Source organism: Balaenoptera physalus, assembly GCF_965194825.1.
Source record: "Balaenoptera physalus genome assembly, chromosome: 2".
Taxonomy (NCBI): domain Eukaryota; kingdom Metazoa; phylum Chordata; class Mammalia; order Artiodactyla; family Balaenopteridae; genus Balaenoptera; species Balaenoptera physalus.
In genome coordinates, this window is record NC_138883.1 from 103,013,841 (window position 1) to 103,029,399 (window position 15,559).

General features: G+C 44.7%; 1 protein-coding gene and 2 long non-coding RNA genes across 10 annotated transcripts in view; 1 reads left to right on the forward strand and 2 right to left on the reverse strand.

Annotated features, from left to right (window-relative positions):
• The window catches only part of MYZAP (myocardial zonula adherens protein), a 105,376-nt gene that overhangs the window by 71,905 nt on the left and 17,912 nt on the right, over positions 1 to 15,559 (forward strand). For 4 of the 6 annotated variants that reach the window (XM_082447271.1, XM_082447275.1, XM_082447272.1 and 1 more), the window contains one exon: positions 4,716 to 4,816. In XM_082447271.1, coding sequence (XP_082303397.1) covers positions 4,716 to 4,816 — 101 coding nt within the window. Of the gene's footprint in view, positions 1 to 4,715; positions 4,817 to 6,604; positions 7,748 to 7,768; positions 7,958 to 15,559 lie in introns of those variants that run through there. The other 2 variants (XM_082447273.1, XM_082447274.1) reach the window with 2 other exon arrangements.
• The window catches only part of LOC309654226, a 74,086-nt gene that overhangs the window by 24,096 nt on the left and 34,431 nt on the right, over positions 1 to 15,559 (reverse strand). The window lies entirely within an intron of this gene.
• LOC309654295 lies at positions 7,891 to 15,558 on the reverse strand. The gene is made up of 2 exons (XR_014260113.1): positions 13,125 to 15,558; positions 7,891 to 10,000 (listed from the first exon to the last, which is right to left on the reverse strand). It is a non-coding gene; the product is annotated as an uncharacterized lncRNA (long non-coding RNA).

Genomic DNA, 15,559 nt, shown 5'->3' on the forward strand with positions numbered 1-15,559 from the left:
GCATGGGCTTCTCATTGCGATGGCTTCTCTTGTTGCGGAGCACGGGCTCTAGGCGCACGAGCTTCAGTAGTTGTGGCTTGCAGGCTCAGTAGTTGTGGCACACGGGCTTAGTTGCTCTGTGGCATGTGGGATCTTCCCAGACCAGGGCTCGAACCCGTGTCCCCTGCATTGGCAGGCGGATTCTTAACCACTGTGCCACAAGGGAAGTCCCTATTATTTGTTTTCTATTTAGTCCCTCTGGTTTGTTTTGTTTGTCTTGTTCCCCTCTCTTGCATTCTTTTGGATTATTCCAGTATTTTTTAGAATTCCATTTTAATTTATCTATTGGCATTTGCTGTGTCTTTAATATTTTAGCGGTTGCTCTAGGTATTACAATATACTTCATTAAGTGTTCGCAGTCCACTTAGAGGTAATATTGTACCATTTCATGAAAAATGTAGAAGTCTTGGAATGATAAGGTCCATCTACCCCTTCCCCTGCTGTTAGAGTTATCTCATGTATTGTATCTTATACATACTATAAACCCACAGTACGTTGTTATAGTTTTTAACAGTCATAGGTATTTTAGAGAAATTAAGAGAAAATAATCATCTTTTATGTTTACTCATATCGTATTTATTTCTGACGTTCTTTACTCATTTCTGAAAATCTGAGTTTCTTTCTAGTATCATCTCTCTTCAGCCTGAAGAACTTTTATTTAGCATTTTGTATAGAGCAGGCCAGCTGGGGACAAATTCACTTAGTTTTTCTTATTTGAAAGTAAGGCCTCTAGTTCACCTTCATTACTGAAATATATAGAGTTCTAGGTTGACAGTTTCTTTCTTTTAGTACTCACTCCGTTCTGGCTTTCGTAGTTTTTGATGAGCAACTTTTGGTCATTCAAATTATCGTTCCCCTATATGTAACAGGATGGCTTTCAAGGTTTTTCTTTGTGTTTTTCAGTAGTTTGACTCTGATTTGCCAAGGTATGCTTCTCTTTGAATTTATTGTCTGGGTTTGCTGATTCTTGAATTTGTATACTTATGTCTTTCACCAAATATGGGAAAATTTCAGCCATTATTTCTTTTCTCCTCCTGCCCCCCCCAAGAATCTGGAGATGTAAGTGCTTTTCTTTCTTTCTTTTTTTCCTAGCCATTATTTCTTTGAATATTTTTTCTCAAGTTTCTCCCTCCTTTCCTTCTGTGATTCCAGCATCTCTATGTTAGGCTTTTAGAAATTGTCCCACAGTTCCATGAAGTTCCATTTATTATTTTCAACATTTTCTTTATCTTATTTTGATTGATTTCTATTAATGTGTCTCTATGTCCTCAAGTTTACTACTGACTCCTTCCTTTGTCATATCCATTCTTTTCTTAAGTCCATCTAGTGATTTTTAAATTTCAGGCATTGTATTTTTCTGTTCTAAAGTTACCATTTGTTTTCTATTTATATTTTCTATTTCTTTCTGGTTTTTTTTTTTTTTTTACTCCTTCATCAGTGATGTAAAGGAAAATAGGCTTGTAATTGTTTTAAAAGGTAAAGAATCTGGTTAGACTCAATTGCACCCTGCCATAATGTAGTGGGTGATGGCTTAGATCTCAGTTCAGTTCTTTAAGCCTTGGCTGCAGACTTCTTTTACTTTGCCCCACACATATGTGGTTTAGGGGTCTGCCAGAGACTCGAACTGAGTTTATATACAGAATTCAGAATTTCAGTCTTCTCTGACCCTTCCTTTTTGGCTTCCCCCTTACTCTTGGTAACCCTGGTTATTCTTCTATCCCGTAGACGCCTACTGGTTTTCTTCTACCAGAAAGATGATTTTTCTATTGAATTTTTACTGTGTCTGTGCTGCCAGCACCATGACTGTACTGCTCTTGGGCAAAGCTGCAAACAAAAACAAATGAATCACAGAGAACCCATTCAGTGCTTGTCATTTGCTCCAAATTTTACCTCCCCTCTAAAACTTGCCCATCCTTGTTGAGTCTTTAAAGACCTCAGCAGTTATCTTTTGTCCAAGGTTGATAGCTGTTCTTTGAAGGAGGATCTATTCGTTAAGCACTTACTCCTATATACTAGAAGTGCAGCTCTCACTCTACCTGGAAAATTGCAATGACCTCCTTGATTGATCTTCCTTGCCTATAGTTTTATTTCCTTCCAATATAATTCCCACTTGGAGCCCAAGTGTTTGAAATAAAATCTTGACCTTGGTCTTATAGGATTGGGTGTAGAGTCTTGGTAATGGCATACACAGTCCTTTATAACCAACTCCTGCCCTCCTGTATACTGCAGTCAGGTGCCTGTTCTCAATCTGGTATGTTTCCATAATTCTGGATTACTTATCCCTTTTGTTTCCCTTACTCTCTTCCCCTTGCATAATTCCAGGAAATCTTCACAGACAATTCAGTCCTTTTCCCCATTTTGAGTTAGGCATCCCCTCTGAATCACCCCATAATATTCTCTAGGTCCCTCTGGCATGGGACTTGTGACTTTGTTCTGTGATTTTCTGCTTAGGTGTCTGTACCTGCAAAAGACTGAGCTCCTCAAAGGTTGCAAATCATGACCTATTTCTTTTATCTGCCAACATCCTCCCCCTACCTGATTTTACATACTACCTGATACATACTCAGGGTTTTTTTGGGTTTTTTTTTTAACTGATAGTATTACATTTTTAAGAGCATAAGTTTTTGTATCAGTGCTTCAGTGGATAGCTGATGCGTACACATAGAGTTCCTCTGGAAGAGAACAAAGGAATTGGGGCTACCAGTCCACTATTCACTGTGTACCAGTTGGGGCACGCCTGCTAACCTTGTCTTTTATGCCCCTTAACTATAGGAACTCAGCCCAGCATTTTAAGAAATCCTCATAATTAAAGTCTACATTAAGAAAGGATAAAACAGTAGGATTGCTGAAGCTTGTTAATGGGCAGGCCTCTTCTCCCTTTCTCTTTCCATATGAATGGAAGAGTTCAAATATTTTCGGTGAAGCTGTGTGTGTGTGTGTGTGTCTCTGTGTGTGTGTGTGTGTGTGTGTGTGTGTAAATGGTGATGAACCCCTGGCAGTTAGCCAGCACCATTCTCCCATACTGAGCACCAGGTGATAGATGCAGAGCCCATAGATCTGTCATGGCTTGTCAGCTGCTAGGGAACCTGGAATGCATTCTCTTCCTTTATGCTGTTTCCCATTTATCGGAAGGGATTCCTAGACCTTTACATCCTGCAGAACATGAGTTTGTACCAGAGCTGCTGCTTTGCACCTTGGTATCAGACATTCAGAGCAGGAGCTCTTTCAAAACAATTGAGCTTCTGTTTCCAAAGAACTTTTCAACTTTCACGTGTTGTCTAGTGTCTCAGAATACAGTGCCTTAGCTGCAGCTCCAACTTAAAAAGACAAATGCTTAATTTGTTTCTAGTTATGCAAATAAAATGCTCATTTTAAAAGCATATATACATTTATTCAATAAATATTTATCTTGTGTCTCCTACATACCACGCATGCTCTGATAATACAGCCAGAAAGATAGTTAACGGTCACTGCCTCATGAAAATTTAGTATTACAGAAAATATATAGAATGACTTCTTAAAAAAAAATCCAAAAATCTCTGAATTTTTTTAAATGTGTGTTTTTGGCCTTTGGATTTTAAGCACCAGCACTTCATCTATTTTTTTAAAATTTAATTAATTTATTTATTTTTGGTTGCATTGGGTCTTTGTTGCTGCATGAGGGCTTTTCTCTAGTTGCGGCGAGCGGGGACTACTCTCTGTTGTGGTGTGCGGGCTTCTTGTTGCGGTGGCTTCTCTTGTTGTGGAGCATGGACTCTAGGCGTGTGGGCTTCAGTAGTTGTGGCATGCGGGCTCTAGAGCACAGGCTCAGTAGTTGTGGTGCATGGGCTTAGTTGCTCTGTGGCATGTGGGACCTTCCCAGACCAGGGCTCGAACCCATGTCATCTGCATTGGCAGGCAGATTCTTAACCACTGTGCCACGAGGGAAGTCCAACACTTCATCTATTTTCATTTCAAAACCCTCAACACTCTTGCTCCCTTGTCCTTCATTTCCCCACGGGGCAAATTTCCAATTGTAATCATCAGCCTATGTAATGTTTGGCTCTGGCCTGAAAAGAAACTATTTAGAATGCTAATTTTAATCCCAAGGAACTTGTTCTACTTTATATGTTTGAGATTCTGAATTTTCCACACCTATGAAATACTAGTTATTAAGTTACAGAGGTATTTCCCACTAAATTAATAGACTTACTCATTTTATAGTTTAATGAGGGAGTATTAAAACATGAGCTGTACCTTATTTATAATTGCAAAAAAAGTGATAAATATCTAAATGCCATCAATAAGAAACTAGTTAAATAATGTAGATCCATACAATGGAATGCTATGAACCCATTAAAATAATTTGTTGACATAAAAAGAAAACTAATAAACATGGAAAGAGTCACAACAAATTGTTGAGTGGGGAAAAGCAGCAAATAATGGTATAGAGTAGGATATTTTGTTTGTTTCCATTTAGGTAAAATTGGATACATATGTATGTCTATGCACTCTATCTGTAAGGATTCAATCAATGTATTTCTTCAATTCCTACTGTGTAAGAGGCACTTAATAAATACACTGTGATAGATGTCTGTGTCTAGGGGGAAATCCGGATAATACATATAAATTGCATCATACGTATTTGTGGGGGAACGTAATTGCTTTACTAAAAGTACTTTTTCCCTCATCTCTAGAATAATGAACTACAAAGCAGGTTGGACTATTTAATAGAAACCCAGCGCAAGACTGAAGTGGAAACCAGAGAGGTTGGAGTGGGCTGTGATCTTCTACCCAGGTATTTAAGAATTTCCTGGTTTTCCAACTCAAATTCCCTTTTGACTTAAGAAAATACTTTCCTGGGCTGTTATTCCCAGAATTGCATTCTTTCTTTCAAAAGTTACTTCTGCAAATAGAAGTCGTGGCTGCTGAGGGGTCTGACTGGCTTCTGCGGAGTGGGGAGATTGTGCAGGGCACACGGGGTGGAGAAGGAGAGACCTGGGGAAGCCACTTCAGAGAGAGATGGGCCCTATCAGCGAATGCATGCATTTGGTCCTTCATTTATTCATTCATTTGTTCATTCAACAAATATCTGTTGAGTACCTTCCCTGTGCCAGACAGTGATGATAGAGAGAGGAATGAGATTGGGTTCCTGCCCCAGAGTGCAGTCTGCAAGGGTAGTCAGACATGCAGGCAAACATTTTCAATGGTGTGCTTTAGTAACAGAGGAGGGAGACTCTGAACCTTGAACAAAATCTGTCTGTTCCCCAGTACTGTAACAGAGTGTTGTCAAGCATTGGACCAGATTCAGAAATACATGATCCGCTTCAGTCATGAGCAGATAAACAGTAACTATAACCTGGTTTGTTCAGTTGCATTTCTGAGCTAGAGGACTGAGCCATGTGTTATTAAGCTGCTCACAAGCCCAGTACCTGGCTCTCTCCGTAGTCAGATCAGCGAGACCCAGTAACCAACCCACTGTCTCTAGGTGCTCAAAACTGTGCTTGGCCCAAAGAGGACAGAAAACAAGTTTATAACAAGGACACTGATGGTACATAGCTTGTGACTGAGGTAACCAAAGTCACAAAGTGCCTCATATACTGTGCGTAGGAAGGTGTATTTTTATGTGACTAGGGGCATTTGTGTGTGTCATGTTAGACATTAGTAGGTCAGAAAAATGTAGGCTCCAGGCCTTGAATGGTTACATGGGTGGGAAACAGGGATGAGCTGATCGCCAGAATGGGATGTAGAAGACCTGGTTCTCATCCTTGAGGTTAGTAGTTGCAGGATGTGTTCAGGCTGGCCTCTCTTTGCTGAGGCCTCGGTTTCCCAATCTGTTAAGTCAGTTGACTAGGTGACTTCTCAGCTCTAACCAGCTCTAACCAGCTCTAACATTGAGGAACAATGTCTCATCTCCTTTCCTATTTTATTCATTACTGATGTCTTTTTTGTTCATTAAAATGAGCCCCTTGCGATTCTCAAAGTATTTACCAAAAGCAGGATTAAGCTTTTTTTTTTTTTTTGACATTATTCTCATTTATGTTGCTTGCTTTTTGGTAAAAACAAGGCAATTTTATCATTCTGATGTCATTAACAGAAAATGTTTATTTAAAAAAAGAAGGAAAAAGAATGTGTAAATAGACTCCAGGTGTCATCAATGCAGGGGACAAAGTACTTGATAAAAATAGGACCCAAAAGAATGATTGATCATGTCCAGGCGCAACTTTAAACATATAAATAGTTTGGCTATTTTCCTCCTTTTTTATTCTTCAAGAACCAAGTGGTTTAGTTCCCTCTAATTGCCCACATAATAAATCTTATTTGGTTAAGACGGGTACAAAACTATGTCTGAAACCAATAAATTGTTTGTTTTCTAATTCCCACATTTTGGCTTAAAGCAAGGTTTTCAATTTGTATGCGGAGGGAGAGCCTGAGGCAAACTTTTACGGCTAAGTTATGAAACCACAAAGTGGTTTTCATAATGGAAGTGCTGACAGACCCTTAACTTATGGCCACGCTGAACTTGGAAGCCACTTTAGTGTCTAAAAGCAGCTTTTCCATAAATGTAACATTTGGTTTCCCCCAGGATCCATCTTAGCACTTTAACTACCTGGGTCAATCAGCAGAGGAAATGAAAACTACGTATCCACATTTCCGAAAAGGCAGAGTAATATTTCATTTGTTTCCTCACGAATATTTATGAAGTGCCTACTATGTGACAGACGCCGTGCACGTCTGGGTGGCGAGGAGCACAGCATCTTGAGAGGTGATTCAGGGCAGTGGTTTTCCACCTGTGCTTTTTGGAACTGCGTGCTGTGTGCTAGGGCGCCAGGAGGGGCCTCCAGGGGCAAGGAGGTGAGCAAGGAGCTGGCCTGTGGGGACCGTCCCCCCTCAAAAAAAAACAACCTGACAAACTTAGCTTTTAGTGTGTTTTTTATGTTAGATTCCAAGTAAGATTTTGCTTGAATAAAAGAGCTCTGTGGTCAAAATCAAATTGGAACCCCCGATCTAGTTTAATCTCCCTGTTTTATAGACACCAAAATCGAGGCCCAGAGAGATAAAGGGATTCCCTAGAAGCCACACAGCCAGGATTTGAACCATACCTTTGCAGTCCTGGTATGGTACATCTGTAGTTTTAAAATACGCAATAGAGCTGCTAAATTGTGTCACGTCTGTTCTAATACAATTCCTGGTTCTCACTTGGACTTCAAACTTGCATCTAACTAATAAAAAGATTCCATGGTGTTTTCCAGAATATTTTAAAAACAGTCTCCAGAAAAGTAATGAATTAAGCCTCCAGTTATGCAGATGAGTTTTGTTCTTACTCCCTGTTCTCCTGCAGAGAACTTGGCAGTGCAGTCCAGTTGGGAAGGCTCAGGCTGTGGGTTCCCTGCCCAGTCAGCTGCTGGGCAAGTTACTCAATCTCTCTTAAACCTCTGTGATTTCATCCTTAAAATGGGAATGAAGATGACAATATCAAATTTTATAGGGTTGTGAAGAGGATTAAATGAAAACATGTATATAAAGCATTTAGCAAGGTAATTGGACCAAAGTTAGGAACTTAATAAATAATAGCTAGTATCCCTATTATCCAAATCAAAACTCTGATTTTACATGTAAGACACTGGATCAAGTATTTTTTTAAAATTTTATTGGAGTATAGTTGATTTACAATGTTGTGTTAATTTCAGGTGTACAGCAAAGTGATTCAGTTATATATATATATATACATATATTCATTCTTTTTCAGATTCTCTTCTCATACAGGTTATCACAGAATATTGAGTAGAGTACCCTGGGCTATACAGTAGGTCCTTGTTGGTTATCTGTCTTACATATAGTAGTGTGTGTATGTTAATCCCAAGCTCCTGATTTATCCCTTCTGCCCACATTTCCCTTTTGGTAACCATAAGTTTTCAACATCTGTAAGTCTGTTTCTGTTTTGTAAATAAGTTCATCTGTATCATTTTTAAAAATTAGATTCCACATGAGTGATATCATATATTTGTCTTTGTCTTACTTCACTTAGTATGAAAATCTCTAGGTCCATCCATGTTGCTGCAAATGGCATAGTTTCATTCTTTTTTATGGCTGAGTAATATTCCATTGTATATAGGTACCACACCTTCTTTATCCATTCCTCTGTTGCTGGACATTTAGGTTGCTTCCATGTCTTAGCTGTTGTAAATAGTGCTGCAATGAACATTGGGGTGCATGTATCTTTTTGAATTATGGTTTTCTCCAGATATATGCCCAGGAGTGGGATTGCTGGGTCATATGGTAGTCCTATTTCTAGTTTTTTAAGGAACGTCCATACTGTTTTCCATAGTGGTTGTACCAATTTACATTCCCACCAACACAATGTAGGAGGATTTCCTTTCCTCCACACACTCTTCAGCATTTATTGTTTGTACACTTTGATGATGGCCATTCTGACTGGTGTGAAATATGTCATTGTAATTTTGATTTGCATTTCTCTGACAATTAGTGATCACATGAGTGATCTTTTCATGTGCTTTTTGGCCATCTGTATGTCTTCTTTGGAGAAATGTCTATTTAGGTGTTCTGCTCGTTTTTTGATTGGGTTTTTTTTTTTTGACAGAGTTGCATGAGCCGTTTGTATATTTTGGAGATTAATCAATCCCTTGTCGGTTGCTTTGTTTGCAAATATTTTCTCCCATTCTGTGGGTTGTCTTTTCATTTTGTTCATGGTTTCCTTTGCTGTGCAGAAGCTTTTAAGTTTAATTTTGTCTCATTTGTTTATTTTTTTAAATTTTCATTACTCTAGGAGGTAGATCCAAAAAGATATTGCTGTGATTTATGATTTATGTCAAAGAGTGTTCTGCCTGTGTTTTCCTCTAAGAGTTTTATAGTGTCCAGCCTTACATTTAGGTCTTGGATCCATTTTGGGTTTATTTTTGTGTATGGTGTTAGAGAATGTTCTAATTTCATTCTTTTACATGTAGCTGTCCAGTTTTCCCAGCACCACTTACTTACTGAAGAGAGTGTCTTTTACTCCACTATATATTCTTGCTTCCTTTTCATAGGTTAGTTGACCATAGGTGTGTGGGTTTATTTCCGGGCTTTCCATCCTGTTCCAGACACTGTATCAAATATAAGTAATTTTGAGTGTGCTACGACATTTCATTAACTTATTTATTTTGGCGGCTGTTAAGTGATTTTATTAAATGGATTGATAGCTTAATCAAGTGGATAGTGCTTTAGTATGTATCGAGCTCTTCAATTAAACTATTAGTGGTCTGGAACCCTCTGGACACTGTGTAAAACTCTGGAAGCCCCAGTGATTGATGAGGTCTCTGTCAGCTGTGACGTCAGAGGCGTCCCAGTGTGTTCCAGGCACTGGGCACAAAGCCCAGTACCGCTGTAAAGCAGTATGGCCCCTACGACCCATTTCTCCATATACCTGCAAGTCTTACATGCTGTGCTACTGCTAATAGCATTTGACTTACAATTAGAGCTGCTCTATTTTTATGTGCTCCTGAAAAAATTTGAAATCAGCCTGTTCTTATAGAGCCATTAAGCCCCTTGTATTACCCTGTCCCCACCCCTGACCACTTCCCCTGTCCCTGCCAGCCCTGTGCACTCCTGTGGACAAGAACCCTAGGCTCCCATCCCCTACTCTAGCATTTTCCTGATGCTCAATAAACATTTCACTGGCAGAATGAATGAAAGTTCCACACCAAGTGAGAAAGGACTTGAAAGAGGCAATTCTTGCTTACGTTTTGCTTCTTAGTGTTTATTCTCTCTCTTCTCACTAGAATGTAAGCTCCATGAGGGCAGGGATTTACATCCATGTCACTAACTGCAGTCTTCCTGGGACTGACTTAGAGCAGGGCCTCACACCAGGCAGGCCCTCAATCAATATTTGTTGAATGGAGCCATCTCTCTGTAGCATTTGATGGTTCTTCCTAAGCAGAAGAATATCTGCTTCCTGTGGGACTCTCCTCTCCTGGTTCTTTCCCTACTTCCCCGGGGACTCTCCTCTCCTGCTTCTTTCCCTACTTCCCCGGGGACTCTCCTCTCCTGCTTCTTTCCCTACTTCCCCGGGGACTCTCCTCTCCTGCTTCTTTCCCTACTTCCCCGGGGACTCTCCTCCCCTGCTTCTTTCCCTACTTCCCCGGGGACTCTCCTCCCCTGCTTCTTTCCCTACTTCCCCGGGGACTCTCCTCCCCTGCTTCTTTCCCTACTTCCCCGGGGACTCTCCTCCCCTGCTTCTTTCCCTACTTCCCCGGGGACTCTCCTCCCCTGCTTCTTTCCCTACTTCCCCGGGGACTCTCCTCCCCTGCTTCTTTCCCTACTTCCCCGGGGACTCTCCTCCCCTGCTTCTTTCCCTACTTCCCCGGGGACTCTCCTCCCCTGCTTCTTTCCCTACTTCCCCGGGGACTCTCCTCCCCTGCTTCTTTCCCTACTTCCCCGGGGACTCTCCTCCCCTGCTTCTTTCCCTACTTCCCCGGGGACTCTCCTCCCCTGCTTCTTTCCCTACTTCCCCGGGGACTCTCCTCCCCTGCTTCTTTCCCTACTTCCCCGGGGACTCTCCTCCCCTGCTTCTTTCCCTACTTCCCCGGGGACTCTCCTCCCCTGCTTCTTTCCCTACTTCCCCGGGGACTCTCCTCCCCTGCTTCTTTCCCTACTTCCCCGGGGACTCTCCTCCCCTGCTTCTTTCCCTACTTCCCCGGGGACTCTCCTCCCCTGCTTCTTTCCCTACTTCCCCGGGGACTCTCCTCCCCTGCTTCTTTCCCTACTTCCCCGGGGACTCTCCTCCCCTGCTTCTTTCCCTACTTCCCCGGGGACTCTCCTCCCCTGCTTCTTTCCCTACTTCCCCGGGGACTCTCCTCCCCTGCTTCTTTCCCTACTTCCCCGGGGACTCTCCTCCCCTGCTTCTTTCCCTACTTCCCCGGGGACTCTCCTCCCCTGCTTCTTTCCCTACTTCCCCGGGGACTCTCCTCCCCTGCTTCTTTCCCTACTTCCCCGGGGACTCTCCTCCCCTGCTTCTTTCCCTACTTCCCCGGGGACTCTCCTCCCCTGCTTCTTTCCCTACTTCCCCGGGGACTCTCCTCCCCTGCTTCTTTCCCTGCTTCCCCGGGGACTCTCCTCCCCTGCTTCTTTCCCTGCTTCCCCGGGGACTCTCCTCCCCTGCTTCTTTCCCTGCTTCCCCGGGGACTCTCCTCCCCTGCTTCTTTCCCTGCTTCCCCGGGGACTCTCCTCCCCTGCTTCTTTCCCTGCTTCCCCGGGGACTCTCCTCCCCTGCTTCTTTCCCTGCTTCCCCGGGGACTCTCCTCCCCTGCTTCTTTCCCTGCTTCCCCGGGGACTCTCCTCCCCTGCTTCTTTCCCTACTTCCCCGGGGACTCTCCTCCCCTGCTTCTTTCCCTACTTCCCCGGGGACTCTCCTCCCCTGCTTCTTTCCCTACTTCCCCGGGGACTCTCCTCTCCTGCTTCTTTCCCTACTTCCCCGGGGACTCTCCTCCCCTGCTTCTTTCCCTACTTCCCCGGGGACTCTCCTCCCCTGCTTCTTTCCCTACTTCCCCGGGGACTCTCCTCCCCTGCTTCTTTCCCTACTTCCCCGGGGACTCTCCTCCCCTGCTTCTTTCCCTACTTCCCCGGGGACTCTCCTCCCCTGCTTCTTTCCCTACTTCCCCGGGGACTCTCCTCCCCTGCTTCTTTCCCTACTTCCCCGGGGACTCTCCTCCCCTGCTTCTTTCCCTACTTCCCCGGGGACTCTCCTCCCCTGCTTCTTTCCCTACTTCCCCGGGGACTCTCCTCCCCTGCTTCTTTCCCTACTTCCCCGGGGACTCTCCTCCCCTGCTTCTTTCCCTACTTCCCCGGGGACTCTCCTCCCCTGCTTCTTTCCCTACTTCCCCGGGGACTCTCCTCCCCTGCTTCTTTCCCTACTTCCCCGGGGACTCTCCTCCCCTGCTTCTTTCCCTGCTTCCCCGGGGACTCTCCTCCCCTGCTTCTTTCCCTGCTTCCCCGGGGACTCTCCTCTCCTGCTTCTTTCCCTACTTCCCCGGGGACTCTCCTCCCCTGCTTCTTTCCCTACTTCCCCGGGGACTCTCCTCCCCTGCTTCTTTCCCTACTTCCCCGGGGACTCTCCTCTCCTGCTTCTTTCCCTACTTCCCCGGGGACTCTCCTCCCCTGCTTCTTTCCCTGCTTCCCCGGGGACTCTCCTCTCCTGCTTCTTTCCCTGCTTCCCCGGGGACTCTCCTCTCCTGCTTCTTTCCCTACTTCCCCGGGGACTCTCCTCCCCTGCTTCTTTCCCTACTTCCCCGGGGACTCTCCTCCCCTGCTTCTTTCCCTACTTCCCCGGGGACTCTCCTCCCCTGCTTCTTTCCCTGCTTCCCCGGGGACTCTCCTCCCCTGCTTCTTTCCCTACTTCCCCGGGGACTCTCCTCCCCTGCTTCTTTCCCTACTTCCCCGGGGACTCTCCTCCCCTGCTTCTTTCCCTACTTCCCCGGGGACTCTCCTCCCCTGCTTCTTTCCCTGCTTCCCCGGGGACTCTCCTCTCCTGCTTCTTTCCCTACTTCCCCGGGGACTCTCCTCCCCTGCTTCTTTCCCTGCTTCCCCGGGGACTCTCCTCTCCTGCTTCTTTCCCTGCTTCCCCGGGGACTCTCCTCCCCTGCTTCTTTCCCTACTTCCCCGGGGACTCTCCTCCCCTGCTTCTTTCCCTACTTCCCCGGGGACTCTCCTCCCCTGCTTCTTTCCCTGCTTCCCCGGGGACTCTCCTCCCCTGCTTCTTTCCCTACTTCCCCGGGGACTCTCCTCCCCTGCTTCTTTCCCTGCTTCCCCGGGGACTCTCCTCCCCTGCTTCTTTCCCTACTTCCCCGGGGACTCTCCTCCCCTGCTTCTTTCCCTACTTCCCCGGGGACTCTCCTCCCCTGCTTCTTTCCCTACTTCCCCGGGGACTCTCCTCCCCTGCTTCTTTCCCTGCTTCCCCGGGGACTCTCCTCTCCTGCTTCTTTCCCTACTTCCCCGGGGACTCTCCTCCCCTGCTTCTTTCCCTGCTTCCCCGGGGACTCTCCTCTCCTGCTTCTTTCCCTGCTTCCCCGGGGACTCTCCTCCCCTGCTTCTTTCCCTACTTCCCCGGGGACTCTCCTCTCCTGCTTCTTTCCCATCTTCTTGGGTGGCTCCTCTTTCTGCTCCCAGATCCCCACCATGGGTGCTCCTAAGGGTTCTATCTTGGCAACACTCATTCCTGCAAAGATGGCATCCAGTCTCATGGAGTTGTTACCTCTTTCTTCCCTGTGGCTGTGCTGTCAGGTAGTTCAGACCTCTCTCTTGCATACAAGTCCTCATTCCCGGCCGCCTGCTGGGCCCCACTTGATCTTCATACCCACCCTATCCATAGCTGAATACATTGTTTTTTCCCATCAAAGTCGGATCCTCTAGTTGTGGTTAAGAGCAGTGGCTTGGAAATTAGACCTGGGTCTGGGTCCTGGATCTGCCTCTTGCTATAGCTATAGCTTTGGACACATTTCTAACCCCTTTGAATCTATTTCCTTACCAAGAATGGGAAGATAGATTTTGATAGTAATTCCTCCTGAAACTTGCTGAGATGATTAAGATACAGGCATAAAGTGCCCAGTGTAGTGACCACGTTTGCATATTTCTGTTGATGCCGCCACCACTGCTCCTGTTGCCTAAGCTCAGTATTCTGCAGTCACCTTTGAGCCGTGAATTGCTTTGTCCTGGAATCACTCACTCGTACGGGGCTGGCTTTTTCCTTCATGACTTGCTTCACACCTCTCCACTCCCACTGCACCAGCCTCCTGGAGACCAGTGTTCTAAGCTACTCAGTCCCATCCCTGCCTCCAGTTTCTTCTCAAATTCTCCCCCTCCTTCATCTCATCTTTGTGTTGCACAGATTTCTGGAAAGCAAGGAGAGAGGGAAGAGGTGCGAAGGCACTCACCATGATTTCAGGGGCTTTTAAACACCTATTTAAAAGAGAAACTCAAGAGTTTGATTTGAAAAGTTCAATATATATTAAAACCATTGAGAGCAATTTTAGGTCAGCTAGCCTTCATTCAAAGAGAAAAGTGGAAAACAAAATATTGAACACCAATAAAAAAAGAGACTTCTTTCTCTTGCCCCTTAGTGAAACTCAGTTTCCAGTGAACTCATAAATTATGTCTTAATAAATAGGTACAATTTAATGAAAAATATTCCTTGTTGTCATAAGTGCCCTGTGCATAGTAAGTGCTTTAAAATGCCTATGTTTTCATATTTCTGTTGTAGAAACCAAAACACAAAGTAGCTTTTTGTCAAAGCTTTATTTGCTGCCTCTGCTATTGTTTCCCCCAAGGGAACTGCCCCTTTATGGATTAATAAAAGGTTAACAAACAATAGCCTTAATGTGTTAAAAGAAAATGGCTGAATTTTCATTCTGGGGTTGAAATTATTTGTGTTCTTGAAAACCTGTTGTTTCCTAGTGATCAACTAAATAAAATACCTCACTTCTTTTTGAAAGAGTGGGATATGAGAGCCTGTTTTTCAAACCAGAGGGTTCACCTTTATAAATATTTCTGAATTTTATGGGCTTTTAAGATATTGTCACCAGAGACTATTTCTGTTCTGTGGAATTTTCACAGGAGTTGGCACAAATTGCCATCTGGCTCCTGCCCCTGGCACTCCACTAAATTACCTGGTCAGGTCACTGGGGACCCCTGAATTGCCAGATCTTGCGGGTTCCTCTCTGTGCCAGGTGAAGGTGACATTCTGACCACTCACTCCTTGAAATCTGTCGTCCTCTGCTTCCCTGTGTCATCCATCTGTGTAGTGATAGTTCTGTGCCTGGCCTGAGTGAGCTGCTGAGGTCATGAAGATAAGCAAGATATGGTTTTCATGCTTCATGAAATTATAACTAGCAGAGGATGTATATAGACCAGTGGGTGCAATGAGATGCTTCCAGTAGTGTGTCACAAGCCTCTGTGACAGTCATTTTCAAGGGGAGGAGAGCACGGAAGAAGTATTGAATCTCTTGGGGAGAGACATGTGAAGTTTAACATTCCCCCCAAGCTTCTAATACACCCTTTTAAGAAGTTGTCTCCCAACCATAGTTGAAAATCACTGCAGGGTAATGGGAGATATTACTGATGGGAAAGTTTAGCAAAAGTGAACCTTGTGTAAGTAGAAAATTGAGCAGTGCTGCTCAAGGAAACTGAGAGACACAGAGAAAGGAATGATAGTTTCTATCACTGCTGCAGGGAATTGGGGAGACTGTCACAGACGAGGCAATGTTTGGTTTGAATCTTGGAATATAGGCAGGAATTCATCAGATCGACTTGATGAGGGAAGCATTCAAGGCAGAGGGGACAGCTGAGGATGGCAGAGCTGTGAAGCAGTGTGTAAATAAGAGCTGTGTTTCTTAGCAAGGCCAGGCAGGAGATATAACAGTAGAAGGTGGAGGCCTTTACACCCTGCAGAGGAGTTTAGACTCCATCCAGGAAGCAAGGGGGAGACTTTGAAGAGTTTTAAGAACAGTAATATGGACACACCTGGTGGCACAGTGGTTAAGAATCTGCCTGC